This window comes from Polyodon spathula, chromosome 15 (genome assembly GCF_017654505.1).
Source record: "Polyodon spathula isolate WHYD16114869_AA chromosome 15, ASM1765450v1, whole genome shotgun sequence".
NCBI classification, from domain to species: Eukaryota; Metazoa; Chordata; class Actinopteri; order Acipenseriformes; family Polyodontidae; genus Polyodon; species Polyodon spathula.
This window is the reverse complement of record NC_054548.1, coordinates 19,387,421-19,410,104: the sequence shown is the minus strand read 5'-3', so window position 1 is coordinate 19,410,104 and position 22,684 is coordinate 19,387,421. Positions and strand designations below refer to the sequence as shown.

Genomic DNA, 22,684 nt, shown 5'->3' with positions numbered 1-22,684 from the left:
AACGAAGCAAAAAAAAAAAACATTTGAAAACAATAATTAAAATTCCTAATACATGAATTCAGATTTTTGTTTAAGCCATTTAAAATAGCTATTCTAGAAATATGGAAAAAGACTGCATGTTTGTCGCATCAAAAAATGTAACTTTTAGTATTAATAAATATTTTGTTTGTGTTTTTGTTTTATTTTAATAGGTTTATGGATCAGGGTCCCAAACAAGAGCATTCCAGTATGTGAGGTGAGATTTTTATTCTGAAATAAAGTACTGGTCTCCTGAACCACCATATTCATGCCGTTTGTGGGAGCAGTGTTAGTTAAGCAGAACAGATTGGGAGAACTGTTCCCTTTTCTTATCGCTTAAAGGTTATGGTTCCCTGTAATGTACAGGGTGATTAGAAGTTTACCACATCAATTATATGGTGCGTTGATGTGGTAAACTTACTTTCTAATCACCCTGCACTTCACCCATCCATTTATAAACTGCAAATGAACATATCTAATCACAGAGGTCTGTTTTTCAATAATTGTATGCTTGTTTTAATACCGCATTGCCATCATTTGAGATGAGTGCGTTCAGATCGGTTTATAGTGCTGAGCTGTGACAGCGATTTATCTTTGGCAACTTTGTATAAAATTGATTACACTAGAAATATAAACTTTAAAACATGTTCACATTGAGTAAGAGAATGGGGTTGGATAATGGTGACCTGTTTGGCTTTTGTTGGAATTGTTTACACTTTTCAGTGATTTGGAGGTCAAGTTCATTGTAATTGAATTACAAATGGCTGTACTCCTTGTGTAGTGCTTATTGGCAGATCATTGTACTATGCAGTGTGGAATTAAGGATAATGGTCCTGTGATCTCAGCTGCTGAATATCTATACATTTTACAGTTCACAAAATCATGTTCACAGTGACACATCAGAGCAAATAATACACCTGTGATTTTCAGTGGTAATGAGAAGCAGGAAATAGATGGAAAATGGCCAGGGAACCGTTCCTTTACTATTGCACTACTGTTTAAGATCCTGAGTCTAACAACAAAAGTACTATAGAAAGCACACTTCAGACAAGTGTTTGGGGTAATTCACGATTTAGTTTGACCCTGTGCAGAAATGTATAGTATTAGAAACTGTCAATAGAAACGATTGTCTTAAGTGAAGACACTGTCCAGACAGACATTGCAAAGAAAGCTATTGTCCAAAGATGACTGTCCGTGGGTTGAAAAATACATGCATTATACTTCAATTACTTGGGGAATACAGTAGACTGTATATGAATAGTTCTTGTTGTTTTAACTTACTTTGCTTCCATTCAGTAGATTTGGAATAAATATTAAGATAATAATTTAGATCTTTTATTTACCATCATGTCAGCAAAGAAACTACAAAATGAGATCGCAGAAGCCATAGTATTAGTATAGATTTTAATGTTAGATTTTGAAATGTCACATTTTCCAATTTTTGTCAATTTTTCGTTAAGTATATGGAAAACCAACAAAGTAGTATGCAATATGTCACATAAGATTATTGAGCAGGTTTCGTTTGCCTTTATGAAGCAAAATCTGTTAATTCTATAAGGTGATGCAAAACCTTTGGCCATAGCTGTACATACCTGCATACTATCAACAGTAAACAATAAGTTAAAGCCCAACTGCTACTGTGAGCAGAAATATTTGTTTAAATTATCTTTGTAAATGCCAGGACTGATTCTGCTTTGCACTGATTAAGAGCGTTTGTCAATATTGATGAAAGCAGAAGTGCTAAGGCAGCGTTCTCTGAATCTTAACCTGGCTTTGACTGGCTTCTATCTAAATACTGTGCACACAATAGCTGTGGTTGAGGGAGAGTTTTTTTTACAATGGGAGCAGAAACTCTGGGTTCAGCTTAGCCAGTGACACATTGATCAACCTTGAGAATACTATATGAAATAATCTATTGGAAATCTCCAGAATGGACAGAAAGGTGGACAAGTCTGAAACAATTTAATTTCAAATCAAGGCAACAATGAGGTCAGCCTTTCTAATCAAAAGCAGTTTTCCTCACAGAGAGCTGTGGTCAGTAATTTACTGTTAATCAAGAGGGTGTCCTTGATGTGAATGGCAGGGAAATTGCTGTATTATGTGAAAGGCATGATTTCAAAAACATGCCCTTGAAATGAACCCTATAGATTTATTTTTTTCATTACTGCACTCTTGACTGACAAGATTTCTAAACCTAATCTTGTCAGTTGGCTTATAAAGCATCTCCACTGCAGAAGATTGACATGGTCAGAGGTCATTAAAAATATATATATCCGCTTTAAAAACACATTAGCTTAGCCTTTCAAAGATTTAAGATCGAAATTCAGCTTAAAAACGAACGGAAAGCTTTCCTATTCACAGACTAATATAAACAATCTGGTATTGAGTTGAGGCTTAACAACTATTAATTAAGGTTTAAAGGGAGGGAGAGAGATGGAAACTAAAAACCAAAAACTAGCAGCCCTAACTATACATTATCCTTTTTCATTTTTGTGTGAAATATTGGGTATTTTCAATGGTATATTGGCTGCCATTTAGTCCTTGTGGTTTATTGCGGAGCAACGGCAGGGGTTCTGTGATTTGCTTTAGAATGCGTACTTGTGCTGTAGTATAAAGCAGACATGCACAAACTGAAAGCAAAATGTACTGCTGTAGATTTAACCATTATCAGAGGTAATCTAACCAGATTGCACCCTTTAGAAGAGCAGAACATATTCCTTCTAATTTGTGCTGTGCCACCTTCTTGAACCGATTATACCAGATTCCCATGGTGCAGCAAATTGAACAACTGCAGGTAACTACTTCTGCACAGGATTGTTTCAAACTTCCTTGCTGCTTTCAAGATCAGCAGGTGGTGAAGAGATAGACTCCGATGGGTACAGAACATGCTGTATTCAGGTCTTTCATGTAGTTGGTTGTTATTGATAAGACACTTGAGCAATGCAAACCTCAAATTGAAGTTCTTTGAGTCTTCCTTGCCTTCAGGGAGTCCAATGGTTTGAATATTATTTCACCAACATATGTTGCCTTTGTTTTTTTAATTTAGTATTATTTTTTGTTGCAGCATTATCATTATAATGCCTGATAGGCCTAGAAATCTTAATACACTGAGCTGGAAATCTCCATCCTTCTTTAGTAACAGTCCCCAGCAATCTCTCCTCCAAGGAACTGGGGAGGAGAGGGAATCTAAAGAGGCATGTAAAATTCAGGTTAAAGTATCCTGCCATTCCCACTACCCGCTGAGTAAACACAGAGGTGTGTGCTGCAGTAACCTTTGTTAAATTCATATTACCCCTGCTCAGTCACATGCTCTTGATTGGACCAATTTACGCCTAGGTTTATTTATTGTCAAGTCTCTGTCTAATAAGGCTCAGTTAATTAGTGATTTTATTCAGGATTACAACATTGATATTCTCTCTAACTAAAACGTGGCTTGGTCTGAACAATAATGTTTCCCTGATTGAGGCTTCTCTACCTAACTATTCAGAAAGCTCCAGAAAGCTCACTCTACTGGGCGAGGAGGTGGACTCGCTACTGTTTTCCACAGTAAACTTAGAATCAAACAGGAAATTGTTGAAGGTTATTTATCTTTTGAAGTTTTAACCTTGACATTAAACAGTCCATTACCTGTTCATATTGTAATTATTTATCGACCGCCAAAGTCAAACCTGCTATTTCTGACTGGATTTGGGGATTTGCTATCAATGTTGATAGTCAAATATGATAGGATTCTTTTATTGGGTGATTTTAACCTTCATGTTGACATTGATTCTGATTCTAATTCATTGGAATTGCTGAGGCTACTAGATTCCTTAGATTATATCCCGCATGTCAGTGGTCCTACGCATATTCGTGGCCATACTTTAGATCTGGTAATTTCTCGCGGTTTCGCTGTTAAGAACATCATAACTTCTTACTATTTCTGATAATCTTGCCATTCTTTTTGAGGTGAATCTATCAGTATCTACAAAGACTGTGCACTGTACATTTAAATCCCAGGTAATTAATTCTTCAAATGCAGTTAAGCTTTCTGATGTCTTGAGCTCATTACCACTCTCTTTGAGTCCTCATCATTAGATGAGCTGGTTAATACCTACACCACCACCTTGACTGGTATCTTAGATACTGTAGTGCCAATCAAAACTCTGTGTCTTTTAAAGGTGAAATATTAAGGTCGTAAAATAGATGACAGGAGTCTAAATTGTGTGTTCATTACATCGCATGGAAGGGCCACCTGCTTAAATGTAGGAAGGCTCTGACATTGGCTAGATCATCATATTATTCTAATTTAATTGAAACAAATAAAAATAATCCTAGATTTCTTTTTGCTACCCTAGATACATGTACTAATCCTTCCCCTTGACATTGGCTCCTCAGCACAGCAGCAATGACTTGTTACATTTATTTAAAAATAAAATACTAGACATAAATGCATAAACCATGACTCAGGCTTTCCATCATTATTAATTCTTCTTGATCTAAGTGCTGCCTTTGATACTGTAGACCATTCCATCCTACTGAATCATAAAGCACAGTGGGACTGTCTGGCCTTGTCGTATCCTGGTTTCTGATAGGTTTCGGTTTGTGTCTATTGGGGGGGTAAAATCAGCTTTATCAGAAGCTGTCTGTGGTGTTCCAGAGGGCTCCATTCTAGGTCCCTTGCTGTTTTCATTATGTATGCTACCGTTAGGTGACATTATCCACAGAAACAGAGTGAACTTCCATTGCTATGCTGATGATACCCAGCTATATATGTCCCTAAAGCCAGGAATTTCTTCAGACATCAAGCATTGGATGTCACAGATTTTTCTCATGTTGAATTCAGATAAAACAGAGGTTATTCTAGTGGGCTCACAGAACCAACTAAAAGGAAATGTGGACATGAGCTTGACCCTTGCAGTCTCTCCTCAAAACTTAAACTAGAAATTAAGAATTTGGGGGTCATCTTTGATCCTGATCTTGAGACTCATATTAGGGAAGTTACTAAAGTAACTTTTTACCATTCTGAGAAATGTAGCCAAACTGTGCAGTGTATGGTCTGACTGTGGCAGTTGTATGTGTGACATGCTGTACAAATACATTGTGGTTGGTTCTTTTTTTTCTGCTATATACTATACAGTGCTTTGCAATTCTTTTGTAGAAAAAGCGCTATGTAAATATAATAAATATATATGTCACACTTGCATTCTTACATATGTCATGCTGTATACACTTTGCATGTTCAAAAACATATCGGATAAACATTTCCCGTACGTTTTGGAATCGGGTAATTATGTTTTAATTTACAAAACCCTGCATAGTTGGTTCATGAAATATTACATTTTAATGTGTTTTTTTTTGGTTTGCATGACATGCAGGTAAAAGAAATCTCGTAAAAAACAAATATGTAAATAAAAATAAAAGTACCTGCTCTTATAAAGTACTCGAGCGATGTTAGAGGAGATGTGTATGCCAGTTCATTACTTTGCCCTGTAAGCTGTTTTTAAACACTGTACCAGTGTAAGTGCAGTATGAAAATAGAACTGCTTTTTCAAACTGAGTGAACAATAATGTCAAGAATGTCCCTATACATATATTTGTTATCGTAGTGCCATTTTTTTCCCCCTCTAATGACATTTTAAACAAATTTACTAGTGCCCAGAAGTTCTAAAAAATGTAAAACGCAGAGGGACTGCAACACAGATAGTATATTTTTATTTATAAAAATATTTATTGAAAAGCAAATCCTGAGTTTATAAGCAGGCTCAGTAAGGCCAGCATTTGAAAGTTGAAAGTCGGTGGGAAATTTAGTAATGTGACAAAAAAGGGACCATATTCCATTCCTCGGTAGAGACGAGACCCTCTTGTCTTGTCATTCAGTGACAAACCCTTTTGTAGTTTCATACCTATGAAGCACAGAGTAATTGTATAGTTAATTGTATAGTTAATTGTATAGTTAATTGTATAGTTAATTCTATAGTTCAGCCCGATGTTGACTGCTGTGGAAATTAAACGTCTGAAATGGAAGACGCTGTGACAGGAGTAAAATCAATTAACTGATAAAATTATAAAGACAACATAAAGTGGTTTAAAATGAATTATAGCAGCATGTTTTGTAACTATTTCTTTTTTTTGTTAATATACTTAATCACGGCTGCCCTTTAATAGCCAACATAGTTTTGTGGCACAGGAGTTAGATTGATGAATGTAAAACTAATCCAAAAGTTACTGCACCTTTTAGAGCTGCGTAACACTCAATATATAGATGGAAAGCAGGTAGAAATAGACTGGAGGAAAAAAAATCCAAAAAGCCATGAGTGCAAAAGCTTTCTGAGCCATGCTTCTAGCACCGAGGAGTCATAATTGTGACTAAAACATCTGCACTTTTTTGTGCTTTAGTTGCATTTTCACTGTGTCCTGTAGAAATTAAAGCACTTTTATGTATTGCACTGTAATGATTTTCTTTCTCTCTCAGTGACCTGGTGAATGGACTGGTGTCCTTGATGAACAGCAATGTTAGCAGCCCTGTGAACTTGGTATGTTCCTGTTTGTCTGTCATTGGTTTCAGTCCATGTGTCGTCCATTGCAGAAAGTGCACATTCAAATCTATACTGTAATACCCTGTATTTAGTAATGTGAAATACTCATTCTGCTTTTTCAATACAAATTCATTACTGACAACATCAGCAAAATGAAACTGTAACTGCCTTCGTAGACATTATTACTTGAAAACATTGCAAACTATTTTTTTTTTTTTTTTTAAAAGCTTAAACAATTTGGCAAGAACAAATTTTGACTGAACTAGTCTGCTTCATGTCCTGTTTCAGTTACAAAAAACAGATTAAAGGAGTATGTTTGATTTTTTTCTATGTGACCATTTCATCACAGAGGTTCAGAATTGTAAGTAGACCCTTTCTAAAATAAGAAGAAACATATGTAAAAAAAAAAAACCCAACCAAACAAGCGAAAGGGTTACTGTTCACTACTAGTGATACATTTTAACTTTAGCTTAGCTCTGTTTTATTCAGGCTTTTACTGCAGCAGTATTTTCTAAACAGTAAATTTGTAATGCAATACAATCCCGCTGAAGGATTTCTGACTACAATGTATTGTATTTCTTATGAGATATAAATGTATTCCTTTTATTAACCAATTTCTAAAAAAATAAAAAAATAAAATTTATATATATATATATATATATATATATATATATATATATATATATATATATTATATCTACTTTTTTTTTTCAAAATGAATATCATTTGTTAAAACCTTTTCCAAAAATGTACCAAAATTGCTATAAAATTCTAAATGTTCCTGAGAACATTTCAGGTATAAAATTGTCAGGGGAATAACCATTTCTGAATATGATTTGCTCCACGACCTTAATTCCCAACATCTCCTGAGAATTTCAGGCCATGAAATGTTTCTAAGGTATTATTAAGTCACTGATATTGAATGGTGTTTAGGGAAACACAGGAAATGGGATATTGACTGTACAATGTCCCTAGCATTAACACATAACCTTTAACATGCATGAGAAAACATCGCTGTGAAGACATCAGGTGAGGTGGCTTGAGTTCAGTCTATTATTAAATTGTAGACTTTGAGTGAGAACAAAATATTTGAAATCTGTCTGTTTTCATTATGTCATGACGGACTGTCAAAAGTTTATTTGTGTAGTTCTAATATAAAAATTACCCTGGAGCTTTAAAATGATATATGATATTATATATATTTGTGTTATATTTTAAGAACTTCCAACATGTAGATCTCTTCATTGGCAGCACTGTACTGTCCACAAATGATAGTTAAATGATAGTCTAGTAGAAAAAGCACATTCAGAACGAAGGACTAAGTATTTTCTAAACAATCTTTTTTATTATAATTATTTTACAGGGGAACCCAGAAGAGCATACAATATTAGAATTTGCCAGATTAATCAAGGACCTTGTCGGTAAGTATAAAATAAAAATGTTTAAGGCTACACTACACACCCAGGACAAGGGGATAGAGGATTAATGGGTTACCTTGAGCTGACAGGGCAGTTTTTTTTTTCTAGAACCCTATGTTTTTATGTACAGAAGACAGATGATTTATTTGATGTGTTTTACCAGGTCTGCAACACTGCAAATGTGCCGGTGACCTACTGTACGATTCTAGTAGTTTGCTTTGGTATAGAACATACCAGTACGAAACCACTTTCTGTCCTAACTCACATTTCAAATACCGATACAGTTACGATACACAGTGGTTTGGGATCTGAACTCGTTTCCATGACGACCTCTGTCACATCGGTTAGAAATGGATCCTCTTTTACTATTTTTTTTTTTTTTTTTTTTACTGGCAATGGTGTATTTTGCCACGTCTAAACTGTAGTAAAGTTACAGCTGTACTAATACTAAAATGTAAAAATACAACCTTGTCATACTAATATGTATGCAGCATGTCATTAGATTATATTACTGAAACATTTTGATTAAAGATTGACAACTTTTTGAGATGTAAAATCATTTAATACATAAGTAAATCTCCGCGATCACACATAGTCTACATCTGATTGACAAAGATGCTATAGAAACATAAAAAGACAGGGTTTTTTTACCATATATAGAGTCGTCGCTCACACATTTTAAAGTTCATAAGAAAAGACAGTGGCACGAACACATACAATATCAAATAAAAAGCCATGCAGTGAACCTCCCCTTTAATCAAACCCGCCTTACTTTTGCCTACTTTTACATTACTGTGCTTGCGCGATCTACTTATTTCCTACGACACCACCACATACCAGTTTGCAATGTCTTTAGAGGTTCCTTCAGAAAAGTTTGCACCAGATGCTCCTCTACCAGTGCTGCAGTGTTTCTGAGACTGCAACTATGCTGCATCTTTGTGTGAGATATTAAACCCAATTGTAGAAAAGGCAAAGTTTGTAATTGTATTTCATCATCCTCATCAGGCAGCAGAAGTCAGATCCAATTTCTTCCAGAGGCACAGGACGATCCACAAAGGAGAAAACCTGACATCACAAAGGCCAAAATGATGTTAGGATGGGAGCCTGTGGTAAGCTCTGTACAAATGCCTACGCAGCTGTTTTAAGACGTCTGTACTGATACAAATGGTCGTTTTGGTGTGTATATTGGAGAGGCATGTTGATGAGATCCAAATAAATTTTTTGGGGTCGCTTTTTTGTTGCTCACTGACGCTGTAAATGCAAAATCCAAAACGCATCCTGCTCTTGCTGTTTATAAAATGCGTCTTGTGTTCCCGGATGCTAGAAGTGTCATTATCCTGAAGTAGCAAGGCCTTCCATACTGTAAGCATTGCCCTGTATTTCTTGCTGGTACTGATCCAATTTATTGTGTCTACTTTACAGGTACCGTTGGAAGAAGGCATCAATAAAACTATTCACTACTTCAGAAAAGAACTTGAATACCAGGCAAACAACCAATATATCCCCAAACCCAAACAAGCAAGAATAAAGAAAGGCAGACCAAGACACAACTAGTGAGCACATTTTTCAGAAGGGACTTATTTGCCCTGCTGATTGACAATTTACCAAGGAATGGTAAAAACTGATAAACTGAACTTTTTTTTCTTTTGTGTTTTTTTTTTTTTTTCTTTTGGTGAAGAGCAAACTAGAATTTTTTAAAACACCTCAAATCAAGCTTGCTTTACAAAGATGGATGTGCATAAAAAAAAAAACCTTGCAAGTCTTGCCTTATACTTTTTAATCTGTTTTTTTTTTTTTAAATTAGAGTAGAAAAATGTGTTTTATATTATGCAGTTCATTTGATGTGAAACTTTGTTTAAAATATTTAAGTCTCTTAAATTCCAGATGAAGTGTGGAAGGAAAAAAAAATGTAAAAAAAAATGATTTATTTAAAATGTATAATGTGAAGTATGTTTGTGACTTCCCTATGCATAAAGAGGCTTTAATGAGCAAGCAGTGTTGTCTTGTTTGGTACACTGCCATTGTTTGTATAGTTAGCATTGGCTCATCTGTCGTCTTTGAATATCTTTTAAGTCACACATTTTCTAGATAGGTTTGAAATCTAAAATATACTGACTGTTTCCTTTATAACCATGAATAGGTAAGGTGGTTCTGAATTCTTACTGTGTTACACTGTGTGTGCTCTGGGGCAGGGGGGATGACGACAACACGTTACTGTATTACTGGCTACCAGTGATTTAAATACGCTATTTTAATAAAATATTTTTAAAGGAACTGCTTTATTTCTGCATTTGAAATGTCCATTCTGAAATACCAAGGGCCAGATGTATCAAGGTCTTTACACAGAAATGCATTTTCAACTGATCTAGTGCCATCAACCCCATGGTTGATTGAATGCCACAAATTTGTTTTGTTATTTATCGTATAGAATTAGCAATTTCTATTTCCTTTAAAAAATAAATAAATAAATAAAAATAATTGCCAATTGTGTTCGATAGATAAATGACGTGCACATTGGAAGAGCACATTTATCTAACTGGGAGTGAAGGTCAGTTGCGTGTTACTTATCTTTGTCTTGATGCTGGATGAACACTTTAAATTAAAAATAAAAAAACTGCCAACCAATAACTTGCTTACTTTATATTCAAAGCTGTATAAAGAAACAGAGGAACTGATTAAATGTCTTAGTTTAATATAAAGTAGATAATATTCAGTATATATAATGTGCATTCTGTACAGGTCGTGTCAAGGTCACTATGGAATGCCTTTATTGTAAATTGTAAAGTCTTGAATTACAAAGTATATAACTTGCAATGTCAAAGTTTCTTGTAATTACGTAAACCCCCATGCTTTTACATTGCCCACAACAGTCCACAGAATTGCAAAAATAAAACAAATAAAAAGACAATGTTTCCCTGAAGTGGAAGTTACGTTTTTTTTAATAGTCATCATAGTTAACGCTTGCTCCATGCCTATAAGAATAGGGATCGCGAGGTCCAATCGGTGCATTCTCATCATAATGGTGCTGGTGCCCGTAGTAGTCGTGGGGGTTGCGTCCTCGATCCATCCAGTAGGATAAGTCGGTTTCAATCCTCTGCAAAAAGAATATTAAAGAAATAACAGAACTTGCTTCCCTCCTAGTCATTCAGTCGCTGGTTGGTTCCACACATAAAATGGTGTGCTTAACACTTGCACCCCCTTTCCCCAGGTCAGTGAGAATTCTTTTAAAATGGGAAGGAGATTGATTTCACGAAAATAAAATGTGTTGTGAAATACCATTAATTTAATTCAACCCTGTTGCTTGATTTATGATTGTAATTGTCTTTCAAAATAATATTTTTGTGCCACGGTACAAAAGTCCTCTCCTAGGTTCGGGTGGCCAGTGAGTGCGCTGCCTTGGTGAATGCTCATGCCCAGGACTTGACTCCATGCCAGTGTGTTTCGTAAATAAGTTGCAGTTGGTTTTCATAAGCAACTCAATTTTTTATATTAAAGTTATTAAATCACAATATTATCAGAGTTGTTAAGTGTGTATTGATGTGGCTATATTTGCTAGTTTAGTTTTGAAAAAAAAACAAAAACAAACAACAACAAAAAAAACCCTGTATAGTGTGTCCAGTCAAATTAAAGACAGATGTCAATATCTGTTATTTGCATTTTAAAGTGATAAAGTAGCTGTCTTTTTACTCTGTTAATCAGGTGGCACACTTCTGTGTCCACATGATGACATTGCACACGTGCTCCTGCAGTCCTTGAAACTGGTTAGTCGATGCTGATACTCACCAGTTCATCAAACCCCATGTACATGAACTGCCGAGTCCATTGCTGAACATCGGGCTGAGGGCGATCCCACAGTTGCCTCTTGAATCGTTTCCGAGCGTTAAGAAACTCTTTAGCTTTGTCTGGCTCCGCTGCAATGGCAAGTTTGGCTTCAGCCACTGGAAGACATTTTGTGACAAAACTAGCAGGGTTTGTAATGATTACAATTGCAGGGTGAGCTTTGAAAAATGTACATTGAAATGATGGGTCCTATTCACAAAGCTTTTACTAGCGGGTTATTTAAGAATGGTTTATTCTGGATTACACTTTTCCAGACTCTTGTTAAAGAAGCCAGAAACAGTCTAGAGGAGTTTCATGAACAACGTACCGGGCTTCATTTAAATCAGGGGTTCCCAACCCTGCTCCTGGGAACACCCTGTGTCTGCTGGTTTTCATTCCAACTGGGCTCTCAGTTACTTAACTAGACCCTTAACTGGACTGATAATTTGCTTAATTAGCCTTTTTAACTGTTTTCAACAAGTCTGATTAAGTTAACCTATAGTGTCCTGTACAACAAATGATTGTTATACAAATATAATGTTTTAGTGTTTAGGTAGAGGTTGTCGATATTGTCAACAGTTTGATCACCCAATCTCCAGGGGTAGGAGTCTAATAAGACCACAGGACAGTGAAACTGTTTTTGCCTAAATTGAGACTTGTATGCAATCCACACAACTTCTACTGTATAATACATTTTTTACCTTCTCTTTTGTTAATCATTTATCACAGGTTGTTTCCATCTGAGCCACCTACAGAAGAAAAAGGGTAGGAATGTTTCCAAAGATTACATTTTTATAGAAGCCTGTTGAAGTCCATAGAGTAGGAAACAAGCCTGATTACTAAGTGCCCTGCACTGCATTATGGGGGGAAATCCAGGGCTTTTCTTAAGACCAAACAGTAAATGTGCAAACTAGCTTAATTCACTGTGATGTTATATTGTGAACTCTGTCTAAAAGTACAGAGCCTCAGAGAAACACATCCGCTCTATTACACCTACTGTGACATTGATTTCAACTGATGTAGAGTGTCACTGGGTATAGCAATGCATTCATTATTTAAAAAAAGGGTTTCTTCTGCAACATTTTGCTTTTCAACAACACTTTTAAAAAAAAAAAAAAAAAAAAAAAAAAAAAAAAAACTTTAGGTTAGGCTTTATTACAATATTTCACAGTTAAAGAAAACTCATTTTGTGGAATCAATTTTATTATCCTGGCCAGCTACAAAGGACATGGAATAATACAGTATATCTCTACATCATAGGGCCATCTGGTCTGATGCAGTCAACATTTGTACATTTTGCGTATTTTTTTTATTTATTTTTTGAACTCCCTGTTGTACTGCCTTGCACCAGCAGGTCATCATCAGAGTGATATTCGAGTACTGTGGACTAACACTGCCTGTGCTGTGACATTTACAAATACTACCGTCATTTAAATGTATCCTCTGATTTAAAAAAAAAAAAAAAAAAAAAGGATTCTTACCCAATATTGCTCATCTCATTAGAGATTAGATCCTAATAAAGTAAGTTTAACCTTGCAGGCAAAAAATACAATTTCAAAGACTAGAAACATTTATTCTGAAGCCTAAGGACAGAAGGATTGATACAAATTTATTTTTTCTTTGCTGCCGTGAAGTAATGTATTTCCTTTTATTATATTGCAAAAAAACATTGCTTCCAAAATTATGTTACTGTAGCAGTTTTCATTGTGAACTAATATTAGTTACTGTAATTATTATTGAATGGTAATATTCTTTGGTTCACGTCTGTAACTGAACATTTTGTTAATTGTGGAGAGTCACTTGAAGTTTCTACAGCTGTTGTCTGCTTAAAATCTCAGTCTTGTGGTAAAATATCTATGCAAGCTAGCAATGCTGAGCCGAGACTTGGCAGAGTTAGCAGAGGGGTTGTCAATCAGCTTTGTGGCACATATTAAAGCCATCGACCTGAGAAAAACATGTTGATCCTTTCAAGAGTTTTAATCCAAGTATCTAACCCCCTGTTAATATTAATATTCTTTACATTAAACATAGATGGGCTGGTAGTTATTTTAAAATACTGTGTTGATTCTGATCCTGTATTTTCTACAGATATACTGTACTTCAGTTCAAGAGAATGGTCAGATAACTAAAGCATCCATATTATTACCTGGGAATGTGTAGATGACCAGAACCACAGATACAATCACAAGCGGCAGCCTGAGGTGTTGAAAAGCCATGTTCCTGCTGCTACAGGACCCCTTTCTGTAGCCTTAAAACTGAAGGGACAAAACAAGCTTTAAATAAGAGCAGGCAAACAGTGCTGCAGTAAACCAGGTGCTGCTGGAATGCTGTAAACCAGCAAGCGCCCCACAGAAATGCTCTTTCATTCAGCAGAATATGCAGGCTTGTTTCTTTGCATTAATGAAGACGGGCGCATTGCTCATTTCATTTGGATTGGCATGAACTAAAAGTAAAGATAAAGATAAAGTTAGACACAGAAGTCAAAACAAGTTAGAGAGATATATTATTATTCACAGGAGGTCCCTATAGGGAAATTATTTTCTTTTGATTAGAATCTGATACATGGATCACTTTTTTTTTCAACCAATATGAAATACAGAAAGCTGCCACCCACACACACAGTATATATATATATATATATATATATATATATATATATATATATATATATATATATATATATATATAATCAGTTTTGAAATCAAGCACTTATTTGTGGATATGAACTTACTGAGGATATGAACCTCTCCTGAACTTACTGTGGATATGAACCTCTCCTTACTGAAATGAACAAATACTCTGACTTTACCTTGATGTGCAGAGTTCCTCTTTCCCTTTCAAGTGATCTGAATGAAAAAGTGTTGATCTCTCTCCCAGCTCTCTTCAATGAAAAAAGATTTAAGAATTACCTAAATGCATGTTACCTGCATCCAACTGCTAAGCCAATGCAACTGGAATCATTGAAAAGGAAGCTTTATGAAAATAAAAGGAATCCCAGTCCACTGGAAACTGTCACAGGAAGAGAGACGATGAGAAACTTTCAAGAGCGCGATTATGAACAGCTGCATTTGTGATCTTCTTGCAGGGCAGCAGGGATTTACACTAATCCCTTGCATATACATATTACCATACATTATATTCATGACCACTACCCTAATAAGCACTTCTAATCTAACACACATACCATGCAAATGTACAATTGTAAGATCCCACTTAACACATGCTGTGCACCCACAGTCCCAGTTGTTCTTGTTCTCACATATGTTCTTATAATAATATGGAAAAATATGATTTTGTAACTAGGTATTCACATTGGTGCGATCATTGAGACAAAAGGAAAATCTTGCCAATTTTATACAATAGTTATTGTTGGGTGTTTGAAATAGCAATAAAAGTAGTTAGGCAGTTGCAATATTCTGATTAGTACTTGAGTTTATTATTTTTTTGTATTATTATTTGAAGTGGTAGAGCCAGGTAAGGCTTTATTTTTATTGAACCACAATCAAGCATTCTCTTAAATGACCTGTTTCAACAACTGACCCCATTACCTCTCTTGTGCATATAGCATATAAAGCAGACTTTCAGTTTGTGTAGGTTAGTTTCGGAATCAGCCGACACACATCTTCTATAATCAATAACAGATATTTTCTTCAGGACAAAGAAATCCGTGGCAGAGTCAGTCCAATTCGGCATGTTGGGCTTCTCCTGGCTCTCTCCTAGGACAGAGGAGGCAACATGTACAGCAGTAGTTTTGTGCATGATTTAATATTGCATCACCTTTCTCATCATATTCAACCTCTTTAGCTCTGGACTGTTTTCAGCTCTACTTTTCCAGTTTCTTTACTGCTTCCCCTAATAAGTTTACTATAGTAAAAGCATAGCAACTTGTAATAAAGTATAGTCAAAGTATGGTAAGGCCCAGAGAGGTACGGTGAAGCATATTAAAAAACATGGCAAACCATGGTAAACTATTGTAAATGCATAGTATTACCAATGAAAAAGCATGGGAAAATGACAAAAATACTGATTTAACATGGTTTACTTTTAAAAGCCCCCCCCCCCCCCCCCCCCCCCCCCCCCACCCCCCCCCCCCCCCACCCCCCCCCCCCCCCCCCCCCCCATCAATTCATAAACTTTTAAATGTCACACAAGATTATCAAGTGAATGATAACTGCTACAGTTCTTCTTGGAAGAGGCTGATCCAAAACCAACATCTACACAACTTTGAAAAGGAATTTTAGTGATTGGGATACAAAAATGAATTAATTATAAAAGCTATGGTGTGTAATACAATCTGAAACAAGCCAGCCAAGGAAAACTGACCACCAGAAAACTATACCATGGTATGGAAACTGTCAAAGGATGAGAGACAACGAGAAACTTTCAAGAGCGCGATTATGAACAGCTGCATTTGTGATCTTCTTGCAAACTGTTTGGTTTACTGCCCACTCTGCCGAATAAAAATTCTACTCTGTGTGCTTGATTTGAAGGATTAATAATCAAGGAATTTATACTAACAGGGATTTACACTAATCCCTTGCATATACATATTACCATACATTATATTCATGACCACTACCCTAATAAGCACTTCTAATCTAACACACATACCATGCAAATGTACAATTGTAAGATCCCACTTAACACATGCTGTGCACCCACAGTCCCAGTTGTTCTTGTTCCCACATATGTTCTTATAATAATATGGAAAAATATGATTTTGTAACTAGGTATTCACATTGGTGCGATCATTGAGACAAAAGGAAAATCTTGCAAGTTTTATACAATAGTTATTGTTGGGTGTTTGAAATAGCAGCAAAACTAGTTAGGCAGTTGCAATATTCTGACTTGTACTGGAGTTTATGATAGATTACACATTTACTACTGATGGCTTTAGCTGTTCTTGTGCATTTAGCATATAAAGCAGACTTTCAGATTGTGTAGGTTAGTTTCGGAGACACATCTTCTACAATCAATAACAGATATTTTCTTCAGGATGTATTATCTGTGCTTTCAATATCCTCCTAATGGCACTACTTACATTAGAATACTGACTGTACAAGTTCAACAAAGCCATCTGTAATTATGCTTTGGAGCAACAAGAGACATTAATTTTGTAGGTTTACTTCCCAACTGCATTACAGTACCTTTCTTATCATTTTACTCTAGATGATGGCAGCTCCTTACTCATGGCAATGGCTGAGGAAAGTTGGCAGGCTGTCTGGTGCGAGTTTTGCATCTTCAGCCCTTGTGTTTGCCTCCAGGTCTTTAAGAGTAATTGGGTGATTGACGTACACAACAGACCTTAAGTGTTCCCACTCAGAAAGTGGTTTAGAAGAAGATCTTAGCTGCACACTCCTTCACAGTGAATTTGTCAGTGTGAAATGAAAATAAACAAAAACACAATGATTTGCCCTGTGGTGTGCAACTTTTCCCTCAGTACTATTATGCAGCAGTACTGTATTTGTCAGACGCTCTGGATATGCTTTAGTAACACGTCCTTTGCTGATTAGCACATACTGTTTTTTTATTGTAAAGTTGTTGTTTTTTTGTTTGTTTGTTTTAATGACTTGCTGGTTCAAATATATAACAGATAATCATACAAACTAAGCAACCTTTGTTTTGTTGTAAAGTTTATTGCAATAATGTGCATTTCATTTCTTTTACTTTACTACCTGCCCTGCAATCTGAATACAAACAACAGGAGGTGAAACTTGTAGCAATCTTTCCTCTTATATAAAGAGTGCATATACACAGTAGGGAGCTGCAGGCAGATGTAGGCTTGTGCAACTGGTGACCTTGTGTTTTCACATCTGTCCGCTGCTGTCTCTCTGTTCACTTCTCGGGTTCTGGGACCTCATAGCCCAGTATGGAGGCAGAGGGGAAATGAGCCCAGAAGATTCTGGCCAGTTCATCCATCTTCACACCTCCGGCATGGGAGCGAAGCTGCTCCACCCAGGCAAAGAAATCTGAGGCAGAGCCACTCCAGTTCGGCATGCTGCGCTTCTCCTGGCTCTCTCCTAAGACAGGGGAGGCAACTTGTACAGCAGCAGTTTTATGGATCATTTAATGCAGCATCACCTTTCTCATCATATTCAACCTCTTTAGCCCTGGACTGTTTTCAGCTCTACTTTTCCAGTTTATTTACTGCTTCCCCTAATAAGTTTACTATAGTAAAAGCATAGCAAAGTGTAATAAAGTATATTCAAAGCATGGTAAAGTCTAGAGAGGTATGGTGAAGCATATTAAAAAACATGGCAAACCATGGTAAACTACTGTAAAGTATTTCCAATGGAATAGCATGGGAAAATGACAAAAATACTGATTTAGCATGGTTTACTTTTAACCCCACCCCACCAATTCCTAAACTTTTAAACATCACACAAGATTGTCAAGTGAATGGTAATTGCTAGTTGTTCTTGTCCAAATCAGCATCTTCGGGACCTTGAAAAGGAATTTCAGTGAGTGGGATACAAAAAGGAATTCATTGATAAAAGCTATGGTCTGCAGTACAATGAGAAACAAGCCAGCCAAGGTAAAACTGAACACCAGAGAACAATGGAACAAGCAGTACCAAAAGCACACAGGGTTTGAAACACATTCAGTGAACCAGCACTGAGGTTACACTACAGGGAAAGCCACACGCAAGATAAATCGCCACTTCAAGCTGAATTGGGTCCACTGTATCTATCTATTCATTTTACTCCACGCGAAATTACAAAAGTGAAAGCTAAAGTTTGAACCTTGAGGTAAAAGACCAACATGACGCAAAGATGCACTAAAGAAAGAAAGAAGAGTTTTTCATCACCTAACCAAACAAGAGAATAAGGATTTTTTAAACATGGAATGCAGAAATTTCACCACCTATATTGCATTGCCTGCTCTGAAACGTACAGCTCCGATGCAACGGAAATCAATTGCAATTCCACTCTAAGAACAGTATATATTTAATTTGCTGTTACCAATATGACATGCAATACATTGGAGAAACAGATTGTCTTAGCATAGGTGTGACAACGACTTCAAACCTCAAGACCTACACCAGTCTTTAAACAGCAAGCATCTATATATGTTTTCTGGACTAAAAGAAAGATTGTTAAAGAAAACCACCAAAGACTTATAACCCTATGGAAACAAAGTCACAGCATTTTACCAGATCTACTGTCCCTAATTTACTTTTCCTACCTTTGATTTATAAAACAACAGTAGTTCAGCAGATACAGGGCATTTTATAAAAGACAAAAACATGCAGTCAGGTGCTGCTCAGCTCTTTGGAAGAGTAAACTTTGGCTATGTTCCCCCTGGGGTTGGTCTGAAAAGCCATGAGTCTTTCAGTTCACAAGATACCAGAAATGAAATCCTTGAGTGCACCCACTGACCACCTTCATGCACTGACAATGTTAACACGCTTCAGCTAAGAGTCTGTAGTTTTTTTTTTTTATAGTACTGACCTGACATGCCCAAACCAAAAGGAATTGGTAGAAAGTGTACTCTGTCCTTCAGATGAGACGTAAAACCAAGGACCGGGGTATTGTAATTGACTCTGCAGAAGCAGTTATAATGCATAGTTCACCCCTAAGGCTCTGTCGTTTTGGATCAAATATTCTGCTAAATGACTAAATAATAATAACAAAATATGTAAAGTATGTGAAGTGAACAGTGGCGGCAGCTCAAAGTCATGCCATTTTCCCATTGTTCAGATAAAGTTGCTGTGCCAATTTTCAAGTACAAAGCTGCAGAAAAATGCCTTTGACAAACATGAAAGGACATTTTTGTTAATAATTACCTAAACAACAAAATTGTGTTACACACATTTCATTTTTCAAACCAGCAGTATGCCAAATACAAGAAAAATAATAATCTAACAATGCATGCCAGTTAATTAGATATTTAAATACATGTCATTTACTATACCTCCCAAATTATAAATGTATATACAGATATACGATTCTCACCTCTGTCATCTGCACCAGCGTCTGCTCCTACAAATTTAAAGGAAATAGTAAAAAGAAATAATTGGAATCGAAAATCATGCTGTCATAATTTAATGGTGACCCCTGATCTCTTTTAAATCTTTCTTCCAAAATGGAAACCCATTGATCCACCCACACTGTATATAAAGCATGCTTTTAAAAGCAACATTTTACACCATACCTTTCAACAGTTTGATTCATCCTACACACTGTGGGTGTGTTATTCAGTTTTGCGTTTTATTTTAACGTATAGTACAGAAAAAAAGTATGCAGTTTATCTAACAATGATACGCTTAAGGAACTAAGATGTGTTGACAAGATCTCCAGGTATCTGGAGAGGCTTTTGATACTACAGGTTTCCTTAACTGCACTGCCAACTTTTTAATCACACTGATGTACTGTGAGAAGACAAAGCTTTTCACAAAATTGTTCTCGGTAAATGTGAAATGTTGAGGTTGTCATATTGGTGGATTTTTACTCTAGAATTAATATCACAGCATGAGATTTCTGACCATACTGTTTCTGCCCCCAACAGTAACCTACAACCTATACCAGGGTTTGGCCAAGCTGCAGGTGGTATTTAAGTAGCAAGCATTGATTTCCGATGCCATTGAACATGTGACCCACAGCCAAAGGATTGTAATGTAAGCCAGTGGGACAGGATTTACACCATCTTAGTTGAGAGGGTCTGCTACAGCTAGCATTGATTGGGGAATGACAAGAAAAGGGAACCTTGAAGTGAGATGAAGGCAAGAGATTTATTTACAAGACAGGTCAGCTAGCAGTATCCCCGAGTGTCACGATGCAGTGAAAGCAGCAGCCCAGCATTGAAACCACTTTCCTGTGTTAGCCTTGGTGGTTCTCTCAATAGTTTATTACACAGTGCTGAATCTATAAACCAAATTTCTAACAAAGTACACAAAAGTATGATATTTCAAAGAGGAATGGGTAATGCATAGTAATACTTTAATTAATGGGGTTATTAATAGTAGTAGAAGGGTTACCTAACAGATACAAATATTCTGCACAACAGTATACATCTTATAATGATGTCATCAAAAAATAAATAGCTTTATGATGAACTATAGGTTTAAGTTCTGCTATAGATGCATGTTTATCCATTATGTTTTTTTTTTTAATTTTGTTATTATTATTATTATTATAAATAGTAAAGCATATTGTTGAGAAATGAGCTGTCTCTTCTTAAAAACAGCCTGTCTGAGCACATGGTTTATAGGGACATTCTGTAAAGAATAATGCATGGGGTATGTGATAGAAGTACTTAATGCTCACCCAAGCATTCCAACCTGCGGGTGGGTATTACCCTCTCATTTATCACACACTACCCCGTGCGGTATGTTTCATAGTCTCTGGCACGCAATTATTTTCCTGCCAGAGGTCTAAAGTGCTGTGTTGCTTCTTGTGGAATTCCTTTCAGTCTAACTGTTCAGTTATTGCAGGAAATATCAACTGGATGAGCCCATTGAAAAAATTGCTCACCAGTTATTATAAGTTATGATCAGCAAAATATACTAAGTTCTACATAGTATCAGAATCAGGCTAAATAGGCAGTAATGAGGTGTTTATTAGGTATCACTATTAGATTTGCAGGCTGCTTTTTGATTAGTGTAAATAACAAAAGTAGTGGACAGGAAATGAGAAGGCTACATATTTCATACAAACACCTACATGTATATGTGTGTACAACATCAGGTTACCAGAAAGAACTAAAAAAAAAGAAAAGAAAAAAAAGGTAATTCAAAATCTATTTTGCGCTCAAAGGATGAAAATGAGCAGTAACACACGTACCTGCCAATGATCTGGTACAAGCATGCGTTTCCCTGACAGTTGAAGTACAAATAAAGATAATGTTTTCATTCTTTTTAAAGCACCTTTCAAATGAATATCCCCTAAAAACAACTGACAGACTAGGAATCCTGATAGAAACTTAGATTTTTTAATTGTATTGGTTAAGATTAAGTTTGAACTGGGATGTTCCAGTTAAATCTACCCATAGCTAGTATAATTTGATAACATGTCACATATTTCATCTGAGTAATTTAGTGTAACAAAATACATGTTTCATAGAACCTGATATTTACTGTAGCTAATGTTACTTCAGGTCAGTTATTAAAATCTGTGATTCTCCTTTGCTTACTGCTGGCTCCATATGCCTGCTTTTCAAGTGACTGAGTAGCTGAGGAAAAAAAAGAGTGTTAAATCTTCTTCAAAGACCTGTACAGGCATCCTGATTAATAGCTGCATGTCCCTTATCTGTGTGAATGTAATTACAAGCTCATTGAAGAATATGCTGCTGCATGATCGTATGAATATCTGGGAGACAGAGGAAGAGCTGACAGTAATTCAGCAAGTTTTATCTTATTTCTTTGATGTCTTTTCCCAGCTAGGATTGTATCTGCTTCAGCCATAATAAGCCTGTTAGTAAATAGTTCACATACCTATTAAAGACATAAGGCCAAGGATGAAACAGGAGACCAGGAGAAAAGCACAAACACGATGCATAGCTTCTCAAAGCCTCTGGTATAATCCTGGCTGAAATGAATCTTCTGTTCCTTCACAGAACCTGGCTGCGTATACTAAATATATATTTTAAAAAAAATAAATAAAGTTTTAGTACAGAATTCCACTAAAGGTTTTTTGAAAACATATTCGTTTAAAAACAACTGTCCTACTGTACCTGGTTCAGTGTCCTTCCTTGAATGGGGTATGGCACTCTAGTTAAAAGGCCTGAGTGTCAGCATCAAGACCGAGGGAGTTTGCTTTTCACAAGATCTCTCTGTATGTCATACCTTGCTGCTCACTTTCCTATTGCGCCTCGAGATCTAGCACCGATGTGACCCAAAAAAAATAAAATAAAAAATCCAGACAGTAAATGTGATGTATTCAGATCATGGGCTTGGTGGAAATTGAACTGCAC

General features: G+C 36.1%; 3 protein-coding genes and 1 long non-coding RNA gene across 5 annotated transcripts in view; 1 reads left to right on the top strand and 3 right to left on the bottom strand.

The window, feature by feature from the left end:
- LOC121327972 (UDP-glucuronic acid decarboxylase 1) overlaps window positions 1-10,225 on the top strand; it is a 38,255-nt gene extending 28,030 nt beyond the window's left edge. For both annotated transcript variants that reach the window (XM_041272365.1, XM_041272364.1), the window contains exons 11-15: window positions 192-235; window positions 6,473-6,533; window positions 7,900-7,957; window positions 8,960-9,063; window positions 9,377-10,225. In XM_041272365.1, coding sequence (XP_041128299.1) covers window positions 192-235; window positions 6,473-6,533; window positions 7,900-7,957; window positions 8,960-9,063; window positions 9,377-9,508 — 399 coding nt within the window. In that variant the 3' untranslated portion in view covers window positions 9,509-10,225. The remainder of the gene's footprint in view (window positions 1-191; window positions 236-6,472; window positions 6,534-7,899; window positions 7,958-8,959; window positions 9,064-9,376) is intronic.
- Window positions 10,226-10,329: 104 nt separating this feature from the next.
- LOC121327529 (augurin-like) lies at window positions 10,330-13,989 on the bottom strand. Its single transcript, XM_041271603.1, has 3 exons — window positions 13,920-13,989; window positions 11,738-11,973; window positions 10,330-11,048 (listed from the first exon to the last, which is right to left on the bottom strand). Exons 1-3 carry the CDS (start codon window positions 13,987-13,989, stop codon window positions 10,893-10,895), a joined length of 462 nt encoding a protein of 153 aa, XP_041127537.1. The 3' UTR covers window positions 10,330-10,892.
- A 3,422-nt stretch (window positions 13,990-17,411) lies between these two features.
- On the bottom strand, window positions 17,412-19,364 carry LOC121327615 (otospiralin-like). The gene is made up of 2 exons (XM_041271727.1): window positions 19,225-19,364; window positions 17,412-17,793 (listed from the first exon to the last, which is right to left on the bottom strand). Exons 1-2 carry the CDS (start codon window positions 19,337-19,339, stop codon window positions 17,609-17,611), a joined length of 300 nt encoding a protein of 99 aa, XP_041127661.1. The 5' UTR covers window positions 19,340-19,364; the 3' UTR covers window positions 17,412-17,608.
- Window positions 19,365-19,687: 323 nt separating this feature from the next.
- Window positions 19,688-22,568, bottom strand: LOC121327803. Its single transcript, XR_005951612.1, has 3 exons — window positions 22,445-22,568; window positions 22,206-22,343; window positions 19,688-19,755 (listed from the first exon to the last, which is right to left on the bottom strand). It is a non-coding gene; the product is annotated as an uncharacterized LOC121327803 (long non-coding RNA).
- Window positions 22,569-22,684: the final 116 nt, after the last annotated feature.

What these genes read in the sequence shown, in the direction of transcription:
- LOC121327529 (XM_041271603.1), bottom strand. Translation starts at nt 13,989, where the DNA reads ATGGCTTTTCAACACCTCAGGCTGCCGCTTGTGATTGTATCTGTGGTT. An exon ending in GGTCATCTACACATTCCCAG is followed by an intron (nt 11,974 to 13,919) that starts GTAATAATATGG and finishes AGGACCCATCAT; the next exon opens with TTCAATGTACATTTTTCAAA. An exon ending in ACATGGGGTTTGATGAACTG is followed by an intron (nt 11,049 to 11,737) that starts GTGAGTATCAGC and finishes TTCTTTTTGCAG; the next exon opens with AGGATTGAAACCGACTTATC.
- LOC121327615 (XM_041271727.1), bottom strand. Translation starts at nt 19,339, where the DNA reads ATGCATTATAACTGCTTCTGCAGAGTCAATTACAATACCCCGGTCCTT. An exon ending in TTTTGGTTTGGGCATGTCAG is followed by an intron (nt 17,794 to 19,224) that starts GTCAGTACTATA and finishes CCCCTGTCTTAG; the next exon opens with GAGAGAGCCAGGAGAAGCGC.